We start from the raw sequence: 23,783 nt of genomic DNA, 5'->3' as shown, positions 1-23,783 counted from the left end.
GAGTTTCTCAATTTTCATGTGATGAATATCCTCTACATCGTTAAACCTAAATGAGGTGAAGTCATTTAAAGTGTAACATTTCTGTTGCCATACGGAGCCAGTAATAACTGGAACTTTTCCCCCCATTTATTTTGATTCACTAATGCTTCACTGGATAACATTTTGATTCATTTTATGATTTCAAGAGGCTCTCAAGTGTGTTTAAAATGATCATTTTCCTAAATGGGATGTGTGGGACTTCATTGTGCTTCCCTAGTTATCACAATTGTCTCACCCTTCTTAACAAAATGCAAACTCACACATCATACTGTCCCAAGTTTTTCATGTTGGGCCTACATGTTTCCGAGGGTATAGACTTCAGCTCCGGACAGATTTCTCTCAGATTCTACAACAACAACAAAAAAAAAAACAATCTCCCAAGTATGTGCCTGTAGGTGCTGGAGCCGCGCCAACGTCAGCTGGGGAGGTTGTTGTGGACCATGTGTGTCACTGTGAGGTAGCCTCGATGTGTGCGTGCACTTGTAATTATCTGAAGTTTGTGTGGGGTTAGCAGAGGTGCAGACGGCAAAAGCAGTCCTGGGATAGCAAGCTGTAAACACAGCTGTATGGAGAGGGGAACGTCAAAGAACGGGCGGCAACCTTTGTCTTTGACTTTTGTTTCTTGCAGGCCAGCCAGTCGCTTAGGTAATGTTTATACTGTACATTTTCCACATGAGCAACAGTTCCTTGTGTAATATGGAATTAATATATGTATCCGTGTATAAGCCTTCTTGTTAATTGCACAATTAACAGACTACAAAAGTAGGAATGTTTTTGTGATTCATCATCACCAGAAGTCTTGCATTTCCACTTCTGCGCTATTAGGGCTGCCTCTTCCATCCTTTCTCCCGCACATTGTCAAAATCCATGTCCTGCTCCTTCAGTACAAAGGAAAGCAGAGAAGACACTGCACAGCTCTGTGTGATGACCAAATCAGGCATAAAACCCCGGCAGCTATGCAAACATGTCATTTCTCGATATGAAATAAACATTTTGCAATCATTCGGCAGGATCAAAATCATACGCTTTCTGTGAAACCAGTGAACGCTGACTTTAGGGTGTGTGCATGTATGTATGCAAACCAGTCATTTCCACCATTCTGACACTTTACAATTTCAATGAGAATGTATTTTCCAGTTTCATAAATGAGGGAATAAACATCTGTATCGAGATTGTATCCCAAACAGAGATATTACTGGCTACTCAAAACATCCTTTCTTTTCAAAAATGAGTGAACATATCTTCTACTTGTAATCACATCATCAACTCACTGAAGCATGGTCAATCCTTTTCAGTTCTTCTGCAGAAGTCTTGGCTTGAATCGTGGGGGGAAAAAACAGCCTGACTCCAGTTTGTCAAAAGAGATCAGTAGGAATTTATTATTTGCTTTAAATACATGTACAACCCCTTTTTTTTTTCTGCCATTGTTCCTCTAATCAGTCAAGTGGCAGTCATCTCAAACTGAATTTCAAAGTGAGGTCCTCCAGCATGGAGCCAGAATGACTCTGAGTCAGGAACAAGTTGTGCTGGAGTTCGGCTCATGGCATGAGTAGTTTCTGAGCTGAAAACAGTGCCAGCATTGCATGAGGCAATTTGTAGGATCGTGTTGAACAAATACCATAGGCTGAGGCCATATCTTCAATACAAGAGGACCTTTACAAAAAAAACAAAAAAAAAGCATTTACCCCAAAAGATTAAAAACAAGCCAGGATGATAAATGCACATGGAAGAATGACAAAGACACTCTTACAGCCTTTTTGGCTGGTGCTATCGTAACTGAATAGTGAAATTGAATGTGAATAATGGGCGTAAAGAAAGATGAATTGAACATATGGAATCTTAAAGCAGCTCATCATATCACTGACAATCTTGATGTATGAATAAGTGAAAGAAAATACACATTACCGAGTGAACCTGGAACCTCATTACTGGACTGTTTGCTGAATCCATGTACATTCATCAGGGCTCATGCATTCAGACTTGTGCCTCATTTATCTGGCTCATGTGCTACATTTCTCCAAGTTATACCACTTTCCTATGAGTATTTTGGCCCGATCATTGCATGTTCTTTCCATCCTGCTGAGATAAGCACTTTACAGTAAATTGCATTTACGTTAATGACTGATGTAACAGTTTAGGAAGCACTTTATTCCAAAGACACAGAGGTGATCAGCAAATTGAGTTGTCCCTGAATAAAATCGGTAATGTGCTGTTGTACTCAAGGGCACACACGACAGCAGAGGTGAATTATAGTTTGATCACCGATTTTGATCCAGTTGCTGTTTTGGAGTTGGGAAGATCAACAATTTGACAAAAAAAAAAAAAAAAAAAGTCCTAAGGTAACAACACTGCATGGAGCAAAATGCGCCTTGTTTCCTGTTGTCAAATTGGAGCAGAGTCCTCTTTTCTTATAAATTAATACTAAAAACACAAACGTCTCCTTCTCACTCACATCACAAGTCTCTAAAAACCTAGGAGACACATACAGTACATAGCATAACCTGCATACATACAAATATACATATATGCAAATACACAACACAATAACCTCTCAATGTGGAATAATGGATCTGAAATCATAACTTCATATAAAAATATAAAAATAAAATCAAAGAAAGTGTCATCTGAATTGGGTGAAAAAAAACCAATGATAGTCCATTACATGAGGCAATGGCAAGTCAGTGGATCAAGTGTCTTCATGAATGCACAGTTTGTCTGTCCACAGGATTCACAGACAAGATTTGTGTCCAGAGGCCATTTAAAAAAACAGCCACTACTTGAATTTAATACTGAAGTGTAAAAATGTCCACAGACACAAAGAGAGGGACAAGGTCCTTAGTTCTCTGGCCAGCCAGCGAGGTATAACATGAAAACAACACGTTTATCTATCTACACACTAAGGGATCTCTGACTACAGGGCACGGTAAGCGTACACTCCCATAAAGATGTCAGTTTACCTCTCAGCCCTGATCAGTTCATGGAGACCTGCGTCAGTGAGGACATGGATGGGCGAGATGCTCCTGTCAAACCAGGCACATAATCCATATTGGTCTTTTGCATCCAGCAATGTGGCTCATCAAGGGGCATACTGATCCAAATGCTAAACCACCAGAGGTTAAAGTTTATTTTAAGTTTTTCGTGCCCAAGAAAAATCACATGATTAGATGTTCAAAACTAACTTCATTTGTTCCAGGCAAAAGAACAACCCCAATTATAGTCCGTCTCACTTTGTTCAGGTTGCCTGCCTAAACGATTTTCCTTACAATGTTTTGACATTTTCAATCATATTCTCATCTCGCGATCAGGACTTTGATCCAGCGAAGGCTCCCTGGTGCTGATCATGGATGCTGAGGGTCCTTGGTTAACTCCAAATGGAGAAACAGCTGGAGATCGAGCTGCCAATGGGGAAAGAGATGGGGAAAAACTTGGTGACATTGCTGCTGATGAAATGGATCCCTCATGACTGATTGGAGACCTACGAAGCGAGGCCAAGTGGGGGAATGTTCGCCCGATCACAGGGACTTTTGGTGGAACTGACATGGCCCCTGGGTGGGCCACTGATGTGATTAGCGGAGGGGGATCAATTCTAGGTTTGGGATCCATTTTGGGTTTGGGCTGGAAGGGCTGGCGAGGGTTTTGACTCTGCTGAGCAGTTTCATCTTTAAGCCTTGCAATCTCTGTGAAAACATTAGCAAGAGGTTGGAACTGAGGGCACCAGTTGAGGAGGTAATCCCAGTTATAGCTACCACGAAGCTCCTCATCACTGGCAACAATAGCTGTGAGGGAACCATCCACAGAAGGTTTGCCATCCTCGGGGAAGGCGTAATCCTTAGGGAGAGATATGTTGAGGCCGCGGCCTACACCCAAATAACCACTTCCCTCATCCCTGTAGACAGGGAGCTGGCCAGAGAGCAAAGTTCCACTGAGACTGCCTCCAAGTTTCTTTCCTTTAAACCAGGTGCTGCCCTCCAAAGCCGCAGGCTCACAGGAGATGTCCGAGAGCTGGTCAGCATCCTGCTGGATGCCAGAGTCTGGCCCCCTGGCTGAGATGTGCTCCTGCATGGATGAGGTGATGGATGCAACACGGGGGTATTCATTTATCATCCTGATCTCATCATCCTCCGCTGCCTCAGCTGACCCTCTTCCACTGGAGTGAGAGGGATCCAAAGAGCCTCCTCTGGCGTAGGGACCACCTCCAGCCCCACCTTGATCACCAGCATAGCCTGGCAAGGTCTGGTGGTAAATCCTTTCTCCTCCTGCCCCTGACTTACAGTCATCCAGTTTCTGTAAGGCAGTTCCTGTGGCAACCGTTCTGTTTCCTGTATCCTGGCTTTTCTTCCTCCTGCGTGACTTGACCAGGAACACCACCACAGCCAGGACGACTAGCAATATTATAAAACCTAGAGAAACTGCAATTATACTAATAAGAAGGACGTTGACGTCAGCGGCGAGGCCAAAGTTAGTGTTCGTGACATCAATGGAGACCTGAGCTGTAGTGCTTCGAGATGAATCAAGAGGGCTGTGAGCTTTGACATCTACGGTCATCATCCTGGTGTCCCGTTTATTGCGGCCTGATCCACTGCTGCTACTGCTGCCCGAGCTGTCCAACTTGAGGAAAATGACACCAGTAGTCTTGTTCACATCAAAATATGGAGAGTTGGAGGTGAGAGAATACAGAACAATACCATCCACCCCTCCATCCTCATCATTTGCTACCACCTGGCCAATGCTTTGGCCTTTCTTAGCTCCCTCTGGGACTTCAAAGGAAAGATCTGTGGATGTGAAGAGTGGTTCATATTCATCTTCGCCTGTGACAAACACCTGAACTGTCACAGTAGCTGAATGATTTCCTGAATCCACTGCCACTGCTACAAAATCGAAGGAGTTGATCTTCTCAAAGTCAAATGGCGTTTTGCTTCTTATTTCTCCTGAAATTTGGTCCACGGTGAAGCTTTCTTTTCCTGCTCCGGTTCGCTCCACGATGTAATATTTCAGCTGTCCAAAAACACCGGTGTCATGGTCTATTGCATGTAGAACCGTTACAGCAGAATTCGCCGGTTGGTTTTCTCTGATACTGGCCGTCAAGACTTCAACAGGAAAGAACGGATTGTTGTCATTCACATCTTTGACTTCAACAATGACGGGAACTAGTGCAAAGTGACCTTGCCCATCTGTGGCCTGAATAATGACAATATGTGTGGGTTGGTGTTCACGATCGAGTGCTCGCTGAAGTCGCAGCGCTCCAGTCCACTGGTCCATGGTAAATAAGTTGACTTCATCACCAGAGCTGATGGTATATTGGACCTCAGCATTGGGAGTTGAGTCTGGGTCTGGGAACAAAGCAAAGCAAAGTAAATAACTAGGACACAGAGTAGGAGATTAGTTTTTTTTAAAAAAGGGAATAATACAGACAACCAAAAGACATCTGCCCACCTGTAGCAGTGAGTCGTATAATCTCGGTCCCAGCGGCCGCTCCCTCACTCAACGAAACAGTATACTCAGCTCTGCTGAACACTGGGGCGTTATCATTTACATCACCAATGGTTATCACGGCAGCAACACTGGAGCTCCTCTGGGGCACACCACGATCCGACACCACCACAGTGAGGTTGTAAAGTGGCTTAGTTTCAAAGTCTAGCGATTCAGCCAACAGCAGAGTTCCGACTGTCTGAAAGCCTCGTCCCTCCAGGAAGCGCACGCTACTTTCAATCTGGAACGCGTTCCCTTCGTTTCCGTTCGCGATAGCAAAGTCGAAGCCACAGTTTTCTCGAGAGAGGTCGCTGTCGAAGGCCTCAAAAGTCAGGACTGTAGACCCAGGAATGGCGTCCTCAAAAACAGTAGCCCTGCAAACCACACAATAAGTTTAGTGACGGCTGTTGACGTTACCGCCTAAGACATTAAAATGTACTGCATTTAGACTGACCTGTATTCTGACTGATGGAACACAGGAGCATTGTCATTGACATCAGCAATTTGGACCTGGATTGTTGTAAGCGAGGAGAGGGAAGGGGAGCCTCCATCACAAGCTTCAATGACAATACTGACTGATGGGCGTTCAGGGTCAAACTCAGCTCTGTGATTGATGAACAGAGTTCCTGGAAACAGAAGGCAAAGAGATGGATTAGGCCATGAAAAAAGTTACCTCATTTAAAGAAAAAACAAAGCTATATCCCTCCAAATTAAAACTAGAAAACTGATGCAGAGAACAGAAATAATACAAGATGAAGATAATCTACCATTGCTCGGGTCAATGTAGAAACCGTCCTGTGTTGATGACATCACTTTATAGGTGATCCGCCCGTTTTCACCCGAGTCCCTGTCAGTGGCTGTTACTGTGATAACTGCACTTCCTGCTGGTGTGTGCTCAGGCAGAGTAATCTAGAATGCAAAAACACAGGATTTGAGAATAAGTAAAAAAAATATACAAGGCAGGTGCTGATCACAGAAATACTGCAGTAACATCTCCAAACAAGCAGCTCAAGATATAGTAGTAAACATTATTATTATTATATTCCATTGTGTCGATCATTACCTGATAGAGATCATGAGTGAATGCAGGTGCATTGTCATTGATGTCCTCCACCAGTATTGTAATGTTGGCTTCAGTTTGGTGCTGACTGTCTGTGGCTCTGACAGTCAGGGTGTACCATGTCTTCTCCTCAAAGTCCAGAGGGGCCGTGAGGGAAATGCCTCCACTGTAACGGTGAATCCCAAACTTGCCCATCGATGTTGGGTCGAGCTGCAAGGAGTAGGAAATGGCGGGACTGGAGTCGACGTCGTTACCTGTCACGACAGTGATCTCTTCGCCAATCGAAGTATCTGAGAGAGAAAGCAAGTCAACATACTTTAGGTGGTTATGTCCAACACTTCACAACAAAGACCAACAGGTGATAACAAGAAATTCTATTAGTTAATAGCTTTGGCTGTTCAAAAGACACAGAAGGAGTCTGAAATAATTGTTAAATACTTACTCTCTGCGATGCGGAGTTCCTTAGGTAACGGGATGGTGGGACTGTTGTCATTTTGGTCAACAATGATGACTGTCAGTGTGGCTGAACCAGCTAATCGTGGACTTCCTCTATCAGTTGCTGTAACAACTAACCTGTGGATCGACAAAAGAAAATGTCACTCAACCCTCTTTTGTATCATGCCAACGCTTGTACAAGTTTAATTTTATTGTTAATGTTGTGAACAAATTCACATGCTGTTACAAAAGCAATGTGCAAAATATAGTGACTTTATTCACTGCTGAGGAATTTGTTTTATCGAGGTTGAAACTTTGATACATCTGGCATGCAGATTTTCATTCGCAGTGCTGCTTACATCTTCTGTAGACTGTTAATTTCCTCACCAGCTATCTAAACACAGTCTGGCTGAGTGACTATGAATCATGATGTGGTAACGATATTTATATTTATATAGTTATTTTTTCTATACAGGTCTACCTGTGTGTAAATATAATAAACTTCACACTTCACAGCACCTTGTAGCAACAATTATTTCACACGAAGACACAACCTACACTGGAAATCACACATAGGGCGTTTTAATTAAACCAAACGTCTGTGCTCACTTGGTCTGGGTAAAGATCTCACGGTCCATGATGGCTGCTGTGGTAATGCTTCCTGTCACAGGGTCGATCTTGAACAGGCCACTCATGCTTGATGATTGAATGGAATAGGTCACCTGACCATTTTGACCCTGATCCACATCCTCAGCAACCACCTGAGAGAGGAGAGAAACAGCAATAAAGGAGAAAGATGACACATTTAGAAGTTATTCTGCATGTCAACAACCTGCGACTTTGTGTTATCATCCAGTTTTTTATATGCACCTGTATGATTGGCATTTCATATCCTTGTGCTTCTTTCATGTAAGCCACATAATTCTGCAGCTGGAAGCGAGGCAGGTTGTCATTCACATCCTGCAAAATCAAGTTAATTGCCATGAAAGACGTAGAAGACACAGTCTCAGCCTTCACAACGAGACGTAGTCTTGGGGAGTCTTCAAAGTCGAGCCCCCTGGAGCTCTGGACCCAGATTTCACCTGCAGGACAGACGAACAGAGATCTGGTTGTGAATATGAGGCATTGGACATACTTATATAGGGTCCATATTGCACGACATTACATTAAAAAAATATTCCAATAAGTTTCACCTGTTGCGGAGGTGATTCTAAATGCCTGTTTTCTGTTGCCGCTGAAGAGGCTGTAGTTGATCCCTTTACGTGTGCCATCTGGATGTTGAGCCTGAGCCTGAGCCACAGCTGTGTCTACATTTTTTAGGTAAAAGAAAAAAAAAATTCTTTATTATGACAGCAGTGAATCAGAAACAGTGCCCTTCTTTTAATTTATAATAAAGCAATCCAACCTTTCACAGCATTCTCCTGTAAACTGACATCTCGGGCGTTCCTGGAGAAGCGAATGCCATTGTACTCCACCTCCTTCACATAAATAACTACAACTCCTTGTGCAGACTGAGCTGGGCTGCCTTGGTCCATGGCCTCCACTATTAGTGTCCTCTGAGCCTGGGTCAGATCCCCCAGCGGCTCAGTTGCCTGTATTTCCCCAGTTAGAGAGTTTATACTGAATCCCTTCACAGCAGCGGCAAAGCGATAGAATACAGAACCATTGGCTCCAAAGTCCTTGTCCTCTGCCTTCATGGTGGCTAAGACCCGCTGTGATCTCCTGCTGGACACTTCAACAACTAGTGGATCTTGTATGAAGAAAGGAGCGTTGTCATTGACGTCTAAGACATTTACCGTCACCTGTAAAACAAAAATCATACATATGAGAAACAGTAACAAAATATAAACTTTTCTTCATTTAACATCAAAGTCATGAATTTAGAGCATCAACATACCAGTGCAGAGGAATTCCTGGGCGCAGCAGGTGAAAGGTCAACAGCAAACACGTGGAAACTGTACGAAGCTGATTTTTCACGATCCAGGGGGGCTGATGTGGCGATGCGACCGGTGTCCTCATTCACAGTGAACACCCCGTGTGCCTCCTGGCTGAGGAAATACAGAACCTTCCCGTTTAGCTCGTCATCAGGGTCTGACGCTGAAACCTGGAACAAGCAGAAAAGAAAGTGACATTTGTAAAACATTTTTTTAAAAAGGCATTTAAAAAAAAAAAATCTCACACTAATTTCTATTTCTTCTTACTTCCAAAACTTGTGATCCCTCTGCAGCATCCTCAGATACCTCCACCTGGTAGGTACTTTTGCTGAAAACAGGGCTGTTATCATTGATGTCCAGTACTCTGACCTTCACGGTCACAGTGGCACTGAGAGCAGGACTGCCTCGGTCTGTGGCCACCACCTCCAGGGTGTAGTCGGCTTTCTTTTCCCTGTCAAGCCCATGTGAGGTGGAGAGAGCTCCTGTACTGGCATCGAGTTGGAAATCTCTGTCAAGATCACCTGCTAGATGGAAGGAAATAGGAGATTTATAATTTTTTCTTATTATTAGTCAAACATTTAAAGTCGATCACGTGGTAAATTAAAATGATTGCTTTGCTGAGGCCATCTGGCGAAACATCAGTGTCATCTATAGAAGGATCATTCTCACCAGTGATTTTGTAATCCAACTCTCCACCTGGACCTGAATCTGGATCTGTGGCCTTGAGGAAGCAAAGCTGAACAGGCTCCTGGTTCTCCGGCACCTCAAGCCCATACCAATCCCTTGCAAAGACCGGAGCGTTGTCATTCACATCCTGCACCTCCACGCGGACTACAGTCTTAGCGAAGTTTGGAGGCAGCCCACCATCCCTGGCATACACTGGCAAAAGATGGAAAGGGTTAAGAAGATCACGCGTTCAATACCATGCAAACAGGTCATACAGATTTGGGTGCATATTTTGTACCGGTGAGTGTGTAGTGATCCTGCAACTCTGCGTCCAGTTCCTTTGTAGTGGTGATGGTGCCTGTCGCAGGGTTGATGACAAAGCCTTCCTCTGTCACACCTCCATATGTAATGTGGCCATTAGAACCTGGGTTGAAACACAGGGTAGACATCAGTTTAAAAATAACAAAAACAAAAAAAAGGAAATGCATGCCAGACAATTTTCAATAAAGCAAAGACATTGGAAAAAAATTTAACAAGGTGGTGATACTCGCAACTTCTAATAAAGCTTCTATGAATATAAGGCTCAGTATGGTGATTAAAACCACACATTTTCATTAGAATGCGTCCGTGGCGGGGCCTAAAATAGTTGGTTTGACTTAAAACTATGGCTTTATATTGTTTCTGACAACCCCGTTTTGGTTTCTTAAATATTCATTCTTCCGGGAAATGTGGAATATTTTTCTTCATTTGTGCTTTTATATGTAAAACTTGACCAACATTCTGACATTTTGACCTCCCTATAAGCCAAAAAAATGTTTAATCAAAATGAGGCAGGACAGCTCTGCTCAAAGTGTAAAATTGGTTCTTTATGACCAAGACTAGTAAAAGTGTTTACTCTAAGCTCTCACCACATTTGGCTGGTTCCTTGTGAGAACCAAAGTCAGTTCTCTTTTCCAGCTCATTGACTCTCTTTATTCTCCACCTTGAAACAAAACACTTGCACCAACCTTGGTCGCGGTCGGTAGCCGTGACTGTCAACACTGTGGTTCCAGGTCCTCGGTTTTCCATCACCTGGGCCTCAAACTCTGCTCGTTGGAACACTGGCGCTTCATCGTTCACATCTATCACCTGCACACACAGCACCTGAGCGGTGGAGAGCTGAGGTATCCCATGATCCTCGGCAACAATGGTCAGATTGAATACTTCTTGCTCTTCCCGGTCTAAGGCTTTAAGAATGGAGAGAGAACCTGTAAAAACAGGAATTAGAAAAATTTGTGAGAAATCATGTGTAGTTTATATGTAATTTTTTTTTTTAGGTATTTTTTCTTTTGTGGCTAAATTAGTGAGCATGACCCATAACCCACTGAGCCACTGTCCTTAAGTTGAGCGTTTTGCACTTTTTCCGTACAGCGCTGCACTATTTATTTGCCTTTAAATCTGCAAGGCATTATCCGGTATGTGTAAATGTGTATTTTATGTAAATCATTCTCGTTCACATAGGGATTGTGAATCAGACCTCCGCTGCTCTCAGACTCTGGCTTCAGTTACTCTACTACCTTTTATGTTTACATCCCACAGCCCTGTCATCACCCAACTACAAGAAGGGTCAGCCAGAGTGAGCAAAGCATGAACGTGTGTGTGTGTGTGTGTGTGTGTGTGTGTGTGTGTGTGTGTGTGTGTGTGTGTGTGTGTGTGTGTGTGTGTGTGTGTGTGTGTGTGTGTGTGTTTGCATGTGTCCGTGCGTGCGTGCGTGCGTGCCTGTGTATATTTCACAGTAGTGTACAGGTTTAGCTGCCGTGCCCCAGAGATGCATATACTTTCTAAATGCCAAAGCGTGCCAAACGTACATTGTGTTTTCTGAGAGGTCGCGCTTGCTCCTCATATTTCTGCTAAACACAGGCAGATGCAAAGCATTCACTGTAGCTTTTCACAGATCTCTCTAGTCTATTTATTGTTTCCAAGATAGTATCAACTACTCTATAAATGTTTTGTTAATCCTCTATCATTACATGCTACTGTTGATTACAGTAAAATAAGTTCTTTGTTGTTTTTTTTAATTAAAGTGTAGCCGTAACAATGGCATCTACTCTTCCGTCTGTAGTTTAAATAATCCAAACATGCAAAGGCCAGTTCCTTAAATTTTATTGCTGGAAAACATGAGCTGTTTTTCATAAAGCTAGCAGTAACTCGACAGTAATCTGAAATAACATGAAGTTGGCAGAGTAAACATATAATTTATAAGTGGTAATCAGTCTAATGACACCCCCAACATTATTCAAGCAGTTTGGCAAATGTCTTTGCAATACATGCTAATCTGCTATTAGAGCCGTTATTAACCACAAGCTTAACACCACGCAGTCTGAGAAACAACCCAGAACTGAAATCAACCTCCATTAATACACCAGACACTTGACAGTAGTGACGTAAATGACTTTCTTCCATCTGGAAGTTGCATTAAAATGTCTGTCTTATGGTTTTTAATCTCATCTCAGCCATAGCAGAGAACGCCTACACCACCCAGCCCCTGCGATGAAGAGATTACACATGACCGTATATAAGATATCAAGGGCTGTCCACATCCCCAGCCCAAATAAAGATTAGTTCCCATGATCAAATCCATCAAGAATACGCCAAAGCATACTTCGAGTAAAACATTGCAGTGAGCCACTGAAAGATGGTGTACTAAAGAAGGTTCTGTGGGTTACGAGTGTTTAAGCAGTCGAAACTCAGGAGACCCAGCACTTCAGTGTGTAATTATGATGTTCTGGAAAGTTTTGTTCCTTCAGCTTCAATGGGTGGGATGCTGGTAATCTGTCAATCATAAATAGCCCATAGAAAAAGACCTCAATGCAGCCTTATTGTGTTAAATCACTTAAAGATGGATTGTAAACTGGAAAAAATGATTTTACTCGAATGAATGGAATAATCATGAGTAATTCCCTCTCTCCTGACATATATACACAATCATTTCATATAGCTATATCTGACTGTAAAAATATACTTACCAGTGTTGGGATTCAAGCTGAAGCGACTGGCACTATTCCCTGCCTGGATTCTGTACGAGACTCTGCCATTTTCTCCTTCATCTTCATCTCGAGCAATCACGTATAAAATCACAAATCTGCGAAGTGAGACACAAAACAAACAAACACAAGCTTTTTTTCAAAGTCGTGACACACCTGTAGCTACCAAAGTGCAAGCTGCAGAGATGACACCCACCCAACAGGTTGATCCTCCATGACGCTGACGGCAGACGGAGAGCTGAAGACCGGAGCGTTGTCATTTTCGTCTGTAACAAACACGCGAGCGGTGACCGATCCCCAGCGTCTCTGAGAATGATCCACCGCCTGGTCTGTGGCTCGCACGACAATGTAGAGCGAGGGCGTGGATTCCCGATCTAACTTGTGCCCCAGTGTCAGGACTCCGCTGGACGGGTCGAGGCTGAGGAGGTCAGGTGTGTCCGGCCAGTAGTGCTTGATGGAGTAACGCAGCTCACTGTTGGGTCCACTGCCATCCTGGGGAAAAAAAGGTTGAGAATAGATGAAGTAACACTTGGCCTAAATACCTGCCTAATCCACTATAAACACTTTTTTTTCATGAGTAAAACGAAGCAAAACATTTTTATGGCTCTATATTCTCTCTAATCTGCCCATAATTATCATAATTATTGTTTGATAATTTCAGTGTCCCACCTGATCCAGTGCCTGGAAGGTGTATATTGAAGTTCCTGGTTCGATGTTCTCGGGGATCACGATGGTGACCGGGTCCTCAGTGAACCGAGGGGCGTGGTCATTGCTGTCCTGCACGTTGATATCCAGCTTCACCAGGTGGCTGCTGGGAAAGGCCTGCGAGAAGTCGGACACCTCGATGTGCAGCATGTACCTCGAGCCCTTCTCGTAGTCCAGCTCGCGCACCAGGTACACGTCGCCCTTCAAACGGTCCACCATAAAAGTCCCGTCCTGGTCAGTCCCTCCAACTACCAGGTAAGTCACCTGGCCGTCCAGCGTCACAGACTCGTGTTGGTTTGTTGGGCGGACCGAGCCAATGATGGAGCCTGGAGTGGCTCCTTCCACTGTGTTCAGGGTCATGGAGAGGACGTTGGGCTTGGGAGCAGACGTGGAGGAGCTGAGAACCTGAATGACAGAAAATTATGGTCAAATAGATAAAGGCAAATGGTCTGCATGAGACAGGGTCTGATTTAGTTTGATATTCAGCAGATAATGCAGCTATACGGTTCTCACCCTAACCCATCCCTAAACATAGCCTTGGGCTGTAGTCTGTTTCTGGTTTATTGTCATTACTATAATAACCCTCACAGGCATTTCCATTTTGAATGAAGACATTATGTGCAACCTTCCCCATAAATATCTTGACATTCTGACTTGGACATGAGTGTCAGGATTTGGGACCTGCGGCAGAATAAAGGAGGATGTGATACTAGGGGAAAGGGTAACAATTCCAGTCCAAATACCACAGAGCAACAAGTGACCTCACTATTCCAAAGTCTAATGGAAAACAAATATGTGCCAGAAGGGCTTTGACACTTGGTTCTGCCTCAGGCTTCAATCCTGTTTTAGGGCAGATCAAAGCGTTCTGGAGACAGCAAACATAAGCAGATTTTAACAAGGTCTGGTTTCATCATCAAATCATTCAAGAACACATGCCATGGTCTGCTTTTATCGCTAAAGATTGCTTGTTTTTGCTTGTTTTTCCCTGTTTTTTTCCTTCTATACAATAATGATAATGGCAAATTGGATAGTGGGATATCTGACAGACTTTGTATGTGTAAATATTTCCAGTTAAAAGAGTCTAATAAGCCAAAAAGTACCTGCAGCTAATTAAATAATAAAAAATAATAAGAACTCTGCACTGGTTTGTCATCTGTCATTAATTGTAGTATTGCAGCAAACAATGACTGAATGCATTCAAATTAACATTTGTGGTCTGCTCAAGCTGCAAAAGTTTACGTATTGGGTGGAAAAAGTATTACTAAAAGTATTAATCAACTAGATGTCAGTAATTTAAGACAACCATCAGTAATTATCATTGATTAGCAAATGTAACTGCACCCTATTCACTTTTTCTATTATGGCTTTTTCCTATACTGGGTATCTAGTGTACTTTAGTACCTGCAGTGTATAACAGCATCCCTTTGTGAATTTCCCAACATCGATGTGAAATGTTATCTCAAAATCATTATCTGGAAATGTTACCTCATGCAAGTGTTTGACAGTGCCATTATAGCAAGTGTACCTGCGTGAGAGTATATATCAGTGCCTGCTACCGTACCGCAGTGTATCCCTTTCTCTCTGTGCGATTTGACGCAGCTGGCTCTCGTCAAATCTCATGTGGGAGCGTTTGATTCCAAGGTGCCTGTTTCCCCTCTGTCTAATTTCAGTGTCATACAGGCAGCACGCAAGCAGAGTCTCCTGCAAGCACTGCTGCCGTAATTAGCATCCTTTTCCTTTCTGAAAACACATCATACAAAAACACAGAGCTCAGAGCTCTGCAGTCAAAGCAAACCACCACCCTTCCCCGGCTTAATGCCTCAGTAGCAGACTTTCTTTTTTCCTGCTTAGGAATTTCTGATACTGCATGTTGATATGCAGGATTGACCCTTCCACTGAAAGTTCAAGCTCAGTCCAAACCAGCTCCCTCCTACAGCTCAGAGTTTTCGGTTACCTCAGTAACCTTTGGATCAGGAAGTCCACATTACATGGAATAGATCATTTTGTTTATAAAGGCACGGGTTCAGCTTTCCTCCTTCTCGGATTTACCTATTTTTATAATTCCTTTGACAGTCATAGTGTTCACTGTGTACACAGACTGAGGAAATAACTCAGAGAAAGTAATGTAAAAAAAACTGAGGTAATCTGTAGGAGTGACAGTTTCGGGTTGGTTCCCTGGACCAGCCTTTGCTTCCACACACCTTATGCCTTGGAAAAACCTTGAAAGACACCACAACCGTTAAGTAGATGAGCATATGACAACGTGGAGGTTATATTTACTTGTATTCGCAGTTGGCAGGTGGAGCTGAGGCCTGGCGTGCCGTGGTCAGCAGCAGTAACAGTAAAGGCGTACTCGGCTCTCTCCCCCCATCTCAGAGGGGAAGCAGTTCGAAGTTCGCCGCTGTTCTGGTTGAGGGAGAATCGCTCTGCTCTGGATCCTGGAGAGAAAGCAATCAACAGCTCAAAGTTAAAAAAAGGCAAAAAACAAAAACTGCAAGTAAATGCAGCAGATGTTATTATCATCCAAGTGAAGGTTTATGCAACCTAAGCAAGAGTCATCCGTAAAGATTCAAACCTGCAGTGATTTAGATGACTCACCCGATAAAGAGTAGTATATGGTGCCATTCTCTCCTTCATCTGGATCTTTAGCTGTGACTGTCCCCACCACTGTGCCTGATGGAAGCCCCTCCATCACCTATGATGAATAAGTGTTTATCACACAAGTGTCTTTGTCCAGTATACTATTGCAACACACACAGTATGTCCCTTCCTCTTTTTTCTTTTTTGTCTTGTTTCATATGAAGTACAAAATCTATATATGTACATTTTGCTGCCGTTTTGAAATTGTAGGTGGGGTAACGATCTCCTGGGGTTAAATCGCTCTGTAAGTTACAACCAATTCATGAAAATGACAGAATCTCAAGCACAAACCAGTAAAACCCACATTCTTTGTCATATGGTATCAATTTTCCAATGTAGCCTGATCCCGCTTGACATAATGGATCTAGTTTCACTTTATTCTCACCTGTAGGAGCAGCTCTCTGTTGGGCTTCAGATGGGTGAAACTCGGGGCATGGTCGTTTTCATCCAAAACAGTGATGTGAGCCGTCCCAGTGGCACTGCGAGGGGGTGTGCCCCCGTCCTGAACGACAACAACGACCTGATAGCTGGACTGTTGCTCCCTGTCTAGGGCGAGGCGGGTGCTGATCTCACCTGAAGAGGAAAATAGGCACACAAAGATAGACGGCAGGTCAGCAAGATATTACCATGTTAATTCAATAGAGAAAGAGAAACTGCTGATGAAGTAACTCAATCAAAAACTGTGTACTATTACAAAGTTATGCTGAAGTTGTAGAGTTTGTCTTCACCTGTTTGTGAGTTGATTTGAAAGTGCCTGTCCGTGTGCAGCAGCCTGTAGGTGAGTCGAGCATTTAGTCCCGCATCTCTGTCTGTGGCAGACACCCTGCCAAAGCCTGTCCCCGCCAGCAGGTTTTCTCTAACAGCCAAGAACACCCTCTCCTGACTCAGCCTTGGGGAATTGTCATTTTCATCGGTTACTGTCACCCTTACGGTGGCACTGCCCGTTCTCCCTTTCCCGCCCTGGGCTGATGTGGCGAGGACGGTCAACAAATACATGTCTTTAACCTCGCGGTCCAGGGAGCTCCGGACAAAGAGCCAGCCACTATCCGGCATGATGCCAAAACCAGCAGCGTCCCCATCTGGCCTGAGGCGGTAGGAGATGGAGGAGGAGGAAGACGAGGAGGAGGAGGATGAGGACGATGATGACGTGCTCCCATCATTCCCAGAAGCCTCTCTGTTTAGTGCTCGAACCTGGAGAAAGCGTGTGTTAAGAGGTGTGTTTTCTCTTAGCTCCACACGGTAGGTGAGAGTGTCAAAGTTGGGGCCTTGGGCATCTTGCGCCTGAATGTGGACCACGAGGGTGAAGGTGGAGCTAAGCTGAGGTGCTCCGCCATCTTTAGCAACCACCTGAAGGTCGTAGCGTGGGGCACTTTCGTAGGACAGACTTCCAATCAGACGTACCTCCCCACTGCCCCGGTCAACACCAAATGTTCTCTGGCCGCTGCTGCCTGCAGCCCCAGCAGAGACAAGGTCAAAACTGAGCTGACCGTTGTGACCGGAGTCTTTGTCCGTGGCTTGAATGCGATAAATAACAGTCCCCATTTTGGTAATTTCAGGCAAAAGGAGAGACTCGGATGATGACGGGAGGAAAGTTGGGGCATTGTCATTGATGTCTGAAATGGTTATGTGAACCCGGCTGGTTCCGTAAGCTGGAGGAGAGCCTGAGCGTGCCTGTATCTCCAGATCAAGACTGGAGCAGGTCTCGTGGTCCAGAGGAAGAGCTGTGCGAATGGTACCAGAGGCACTGTCCACTGTGAAGTAACCATCGGGGTCTCCAGAAGAAATGGAATAAAAGATACCACGAGAGACACCTGAGTAGAGGACAGAGAGCAAAAGACACATGAGACAAAGGAGTAAAAAGCAATGAGGGTTATAATCTATTAAAAGAAATGTGATGAAAGCATGATAACATGATTATCAATTAATCAGCAAAGTCTGTTTACAATACAAAGGCTTTTCGCAGTGAAAATTCAATGTGCTACAAAACCATACAACATCCATACGCACTTTTAGAAGACATGGATATGACGTGTTTACCTAAGCTCTTTTGTTTATAAAGGCCTGGGTTCACTCAAAGTTTGGTAAAAGGTCTCTATTTAACTTAAAATGCTGTACAGTAACATAGACAGAGATACTTTAAGTGGGCATCTGTCTGCAGCATCACCGATCATTCTGACTCCCACTCAGAGTTACAGCTCCATTCGAAGCCACGTCTCCGTCATTAACAGTGAGGGAAAACAAAGGTCTGACTGCAGTGAAAATAATTGCCACTACAACCCACGCTTTGTGATAGATGTGATTTCCTAATGGAGTGTAATCTCTCACAGTTTGCATATTTGTGCACTCTCTAGCCCATTACTGTATTTCTTGTCCTGGCACTTGTCAGAATGATGAAAATAGATATGTGACATAAAACTAATTCACCCCATGCAGAACCCCCCCCCCCCCCCCCCCCCCCCCCCCCGACACATACAAGTACAAGACAGAGGTAGGTTCAAGCTGGGGATATAAGCCTCACCTGTCTTTGTGGCAGCACGGACCACTCCCACCGCCGTCCCCCTCAGAACGTCCTCGGACACAGTGAAAAAATACTGCGCCTGATCAAACACCGGGGACGCTACAGAGCCTCCCACGACGCTGACGTTCACTCTGGCGTTAACAGGTGCCGTCAGACCACCGCCATCTTCAGCTGATATCACCATCGAAATCACAGTGTTGGCTTTGCCATGGAGCGAGCGAGAAAGTGAAATGACACCTGAAGGGAAAGGCAATGATTAAGAGATGAGGGGGAAGAACAAAATCTGTATAAACCAGACAAATCGCAAAAGAAACAGTTACCGAGCAATCCAAACCTTGAAACGCACGGTGCTAAATACTGTATTTGAAGCTTACTATATACTAATAACTCAAGGAGACTTTTATATTAGAGCAAATCTCAAGTCTCAAACTTCCACACAAACACACCTGTGTCCTTGTTGAGGGTGAAGAAAGTGGAGCCTCCACCAGGCACCGTGCGGTAAGTCACCCTGCCGTTCTCTCCAGAATCAGGGTCATTGGCTGTTACTTTGACTACAGATGTCCCAGGGGCACTGTGGGTACTTAGGCTGGCCGTGTACAGAACTGGGTAGAAGGTGGGCCGGTTGTCATTGATATCCACGACAGAGACCCTTACTCGGGCAACGGAGCTCAAACCACCCTGCAAAAAAAATAAATAAAAAAATAAAACATCCTTTCAGTGAAAACAAACGTTCTCTCAGGCAACATTAACTTGTTTTTCTTGCCCCTTGGTGAAAAGTGACAGTGCAGAACTTCCATGTGAAAACCCCGTGACATTGTATTTATGTTACACTGTAAAAATGAGCAGCTGTGAAGGAAGGCAGAAACATTTCTCTGCTGAAGATCCTTTGAAATATGAAACCAATCAGCCACCGAGCCCATTTGTCAGGGACGGGAAGAGCTTGCATCTCATTACTCTGTATCTGCAGGCTTAGTTTTATGAGATCATTAAACACAGGAATAGTTGAGAGGAGGAAAGCAGGAAACAGCTGAATCAAGTTTGGAATGTGGAAATGTGTGAAAGGTACTTCCAGTGGTAATATTGAAAGATTCATAACGATTTCTATGTATGTAAAGTACGTGTTTCTTTAAATAACCTGACTACACACAAGAGAATCAATGTTTCACTGCGCTTTATTATTGACTGAATTCATTAGTTAATCGACAGTTTAAATGTGTTTAGGACTGTTGGGAAGATCTTCAAGCAAACTGTGTACATAAATGTGGTCAGGTAAAACATCTTGTTCAGTCTTCATAATGCTCGAGTAAATAGTTAGTTAAATAGACCATTTCAATGGATCTGTTTTCCTACTTCTTTACCTTCTCCCTCTTGTATCCCTTCTGGTTTCCTCTGATTACTTTGCCATGCTGTTGCCGTTCCCCTTGATATTTGGAGGTACACAGTAACGGACAGGATGCCGCTCTTTTGAAAGCATCTCCTGAATGTCACTTTGATCAGATTTATCTGAGAGCAGCTGTACACATCTTTAATTTGCCTTTCATTTGCAGCTTTGATCAGTGGGAGTATGGCATATGCAGCGGGCAATGTGTTTGGTCTTGAAGCAACACACTTGAAATACTCCTCTCCTTGCTTCAGAGGTACTGCTTTTAGTTTACTTGATTTAGATTTTTTTAATTGCCCTCAACGGTCTGTTTCTGTTAAAATTAAGTCTCCTTTGATAGAGAAAAAAGTGCAAAGCACGAAGGAATAATTTAATATCTAGGAAATGGCCCTAATTTGCTTTGTTGGCATGAATGTGATGAGAAGATCAATTCTACTTATAGGTCTAAATTTATGAATCCACGTGAACATCTGGCTTATCTTGCTCTGCACAAAGATAGAGCAGAGCCTGGTTAATCTTAAATTACAAATATCTATCCACCAGAGCCTTTTAAGATTTACAATTAACACATTATACAGTCTGGGACAAAACCAGGCAAAACCTTACATTTAATAATGACAACACGTGTCTCTGTTTTAATTGTGCTAAAACAATGATGATGCATCAACCGACAATAGCAGCTGCTTTAGTTTGGGAGGTACAGTATGGGTTCTTACTCCGTCTGTTGCAGTGACTGTCAGGTCAAACTTGTCGAGTCCGTCATCCCTGTCCAGAGTTGTGGTGGTGCAAAGCTGGCCCCTCTCCTTGTCGATGGTAAAGTGGGTTGGGACTGTGCTTCCAGAGGCTGATCCCAGCATGTAGGTTATAGCACCAAAGGAACCACGGTCCTCATCTGTGGCTGACACCTAAGGGAAACCAGACATGAGTTAAGACTGACGGTCCACTGGTGCCAAACAGCCCGTGAGCCAGACGGATTTTCAAAAAGTATCACGCCATCGCACCCAGCAGGCCCTCGAATTGGCATGAAAGAAAAACCTACACAAGTCACGAATGTTATATATGAGCTGAGGGCCTTTCTGTTATCACAATAATGCCCCATCATAGAGTCACCTCAAACACCCATACATCTGCTCCTGTCCAAATATCACACACCATCGCACTACTTGTTATGATTTCCAGAGTACTATAAAAACGAGCATCTGTGAGAGCGATTTTATTTTATAGATCACAGATATATGGTTGAAAAAAAAAGGGGGGGGGGGGATCTTCTGTGGGTGTCTTTAAAGGACTGGCAGAGGGAGATGCGGTGCTGTGTAACCATGGCTACTGAGGAGAGGAGAGGAGAAGAGAGGAGAGGAGAGGAGAGGAGAGGAGAGGAGAGGAGAGGAGAGGAGACGAGAGGAGAGGAGACTTCCACAGAAGTTCGTGGTGATGAAGTTGCATTTAAATAAAGTCACAACGTGACACACACATCACAGTTGAACAACTTTCTTTTTTTTAACACACCTTGGACACGACTCTCAACTCTGTTTACCCAACCTCTGACACGGACAGCCTCATTCAGCCATCGTCACAAACCCACAGACACACATCCTGTGCGCTGACAAAACCCGTTAAAACACCAAGAAATCTCAACAGTACAAACATTTCCTTGCAAAACACAAAAAGGAAATGTCCCGCGTGCTCTGGGGTCCTGCCTCCGACTGAAGTTTTACACTGGTCCATAACATTGTTTGGTGGCATTTATGGTGCTTGTTAAAAGAAGCATTCCTGCTCAGATGTGGAAGCCTTGAACGAGAGCCAAGATCCAGGAGGCCTGATGACATCATCCCCTAATTCAGCATAAAAGATTATTAAATATCTTGATTGTTGTTTTTGTTTTAATAGTGACAAAAAAACATCTTCCTTTATTGTATATTTTGTAGGAAAAGAAGTGCTTATACACAGTGCACTTACAATACAAATATCACTACAGTCACAGTTGTCAGAATCAGTACGTTTATTTATTGACATTGTTTAATTTGCATGCTTGCTCCACAGTGGTTCGGAATATTTATAATACAGCAGGACTTCTTTTTGAGATATGAGGACCAATCTGACCAATACACAGTTCATGACAATATAAAGACAAAAAATTTTCATAATGTTTTACTTTGTGTGAAATATGGTAATACTCTTAAAATGTTTAGCACCATAGCTAAAAATACTTAAAATATTGGCATAATCATAATAATAATAATATTTCTCATTGGTCCTCCACTAGAAACCCCTAAATTATATGAGGTGTATGCTTATATGAGATTTCTTTTCTATTTTAACAGGGGTTAAAATAGAAAAGAAACAAAAGTGAGAGAAACATTTATTTTGTCTGCACCTATTCAATGATTTCAAAACATGTCTGAGTTATAGCTGTGAACCTGCCTTGGCCCTCAAGCCCACCGAGGATTGGATCATCCAGTATGCTATGACCATCCCTCCACCCAATCAACACGTCTTCATCATTACACTTTCCCATTGGCTTTAGTCAGACAGAAACACCCCCACCTGGAGTTATACTGTGGCTGCTATAGGAAATTAAAGCAGGGTGATATTACAACAGCTCCTGCAGGGTTTTTAGTCCCTGCATTACTATGGCGAGACAGTTGTGGATTTCGAGGGGTTATACTATGCCTCTTCCTGTGGTCAGTGTTTACACCTGGGGCTTTTAGATCATTGCTGGGACTTCCAATAGAGTACAGTGTTGAGACTACCGCTATCTCTGGGATCTGTGGTCATGTCTGGGTGTTCGCCGTGTCCTCCTAGCTGTCTGTGATGGATTAGCCACCTGTGGTGATGAGAGCTGGACGACTGTGCATGAACACACACACACACACACACACACACACACACACACACACACACACACACACACACACACACACACACACACACACACACACACACACACACACACACACACACACACACACACACACACACACACACACACACACAAACACACACGCGCACACGCACACACACCAACACACACATGCTTGCATATTCGATGACCCCATCCTTCTCACTTAATCTAATTAAATAGATTTAAACACCCATGACCGCCCACCTGGTTATAGAGTGACTTCATCATCACCTCTATCTTTACCACCAAGCGTCCATCCCAAACAAAGGGTTGCAAAAGGCCTCCAGCCTCCAGCCAGCTGGAAATATATGAAAATCATACTTCACTATCGACTGAGTACACCTAGTATTTGGGCAAATGGAGGCTTGTTTAAAAGCTGAGAACAAGGGGAAGAGCAAGACATTGATTCTTCACACACTGTAAAATTTAAAAGCAGCATGGTGGATATTCTTCATGCCGGAAAAAGTATGCAAGTCAAACACAAGGTTGTAGTTGAAAACGGCTTTGCAAGCACTCCTTCATAGAAACCACATGAGCTATAAAATAAAATAAAAAAAACGTACCAATTTGTGTCTTTCTGCTTTCGTACACTATGGACAGTGTAGTGGTTTTGTGGTTCCAGAGTTAAAATGCACAAGTACAACATGGAAAAAATTCAGAGGAGCAAAACAGTGATAGAAACAATACTTCGAGAAGAACATTTCAAAATGTGTACCACAAGAAACTTGCATGCTCTCTTCCAAAAAGGATCATATCTGTCAGTCCACCTGACAGCATGGCACCAATGTTCAGGTTACACTACCCAGGCAGCAGGTCGGATAAGGAAAACTCTTGCAATTTGTTGGTGTATCCTGCACTGACAGCACTTATCTCGACTTAAAAAAGTAGCCCGATCATAAAGCCAAAAAGGTAATCCAGTACACACACATTTTGGACAGGTCTTCTTAAATCAAAAGATCTGGTAAGCCAGTCGTGAGAGTTTGCCAGGGAGGAATCTCTCCCACACCGGAG

The 23,783-nt window shown here is 43.6% G+C and overlaps 1 protein-coding gene across 1 annotated transcript in view; it reads right to left on the bottom strand.

The window, feature by feature from the left end:
• Positions 1 to 1,399: 1,399 nt before the first annotated feature.
• dchs1b (dachsous cadherin-related 1b) overlaps positions 1,400 to 23,783 on the bottom strand; it is a 78,293-nt gene continuing 55,909 nt past the window's right edge. The window contains exons 5-29 of the mRNA XM_080483913.1: positions 20,587 to 20,775; positions 18,936 to 19,167; positions 18,490 to 18,726; positions 16,700 to 17,782; positions 16,357 to 16,544; positions 15,930 to 16,026; positions 15,612 to 15,769; positions 13,296 to 13,736; positions 12,823 to 13,118; positions 12,609 to 12,724; positions 10,611 to 10,850; positions 9,902 to 10,027; positions 9,607 to 9,816; positions 9,205 to 9,461; positions 8,901 to 9,107; positions 8,409 to 8,805; positions 8,197 to 8,310; positions 7,874 to 8,085; positions 7,613 to 7,764; positions 7,011 to 7,141; positions 6,572 to 6,858; positions 6,276 to 6,417; positions 5,963 to 6,134; positions 5,473 to 5,882; positions 1,400 to 5,369 (exon numbers count right to left, since the gene is read on the bottom strand). Coding sequence (XP_080340039.1) covers positions 3,322 to 5,369; positions 5,473 to 5,882; positions 5,963 to 6,134; positions 6,276 to 6,417; positions 6,572 to 6,858; positions 7,011 to 7,141; positions 7,613 to 7,764; positions 7,874 to 8,085; positions 8,197 to 8,310; positions 8,409 to 8,805; positions 8,901 to 9,107; positions 9,205 to 9,461; positions 9,607 to 9,816; positions 9,902 to 10,027; positions 10,611 to 10,850; positions 12,609 to 12,724; positions 12,823 to 13,118; positions 13,296 to 13,736; positions 15,612 to 15,769; positions 15,930 to 16,026; positions 16,357 to 16,544; positions 16,700 to 17,782; positions 18,490 to 18,726; positions 18,936 to 19,167; positions 20,587 to 20,775 — 8,142 coding nt within the window. The 3' untranslated portion in view covers positions 1,400 to 3,321. The remainder of the gene's footprint in view (positions 5,370 to 5,472; positions 5,883 to 5,962; positions 6,135 to 6,275; positions 6,418 to 6,571; positions 6,859 to 7,010; positions 7,142 to 7,612; positions 7,765 to 7,873; positions 8,086 to 8,196; positions 8,311 to 8,408; positions 8,806 to 8,900; positions 9,108 to 9,204; positions 9,462 to 9,606; positions 9,817 to 9,901; positions 10,028 to 10,610; positions 10,851 to 12,608; positions 12,725 to 12,822; positions 13,119 to 13,295; positions 13,737 to 15,611; positions 15,770 to 15,929; positions 16,027 to 16,356; positions 16,545 to 16,699; positions 17,783 to 18,489; positions 18,727 to 18,935; positions 19,168 to 20,586; positions 20,776 to 23,783) is intronic.

This window comes from Lipophrys pholis (genome assembly GCF_963383615.2).
Source record: "Lipophrys pholis genome assembly, chromosome: 16".
Lineage (NCBI taxonomy): Eukaryota > Metazoa > Chordata > Actinopteri > Blenniiformes > Blenniidae > Lipophrys > Lipophrys pholis.
The sequence above is the reverse complement of the archived record's forward strand: the minus strand, read 5'-3'. Positions and strand labels throughout refer to the sequence as shown.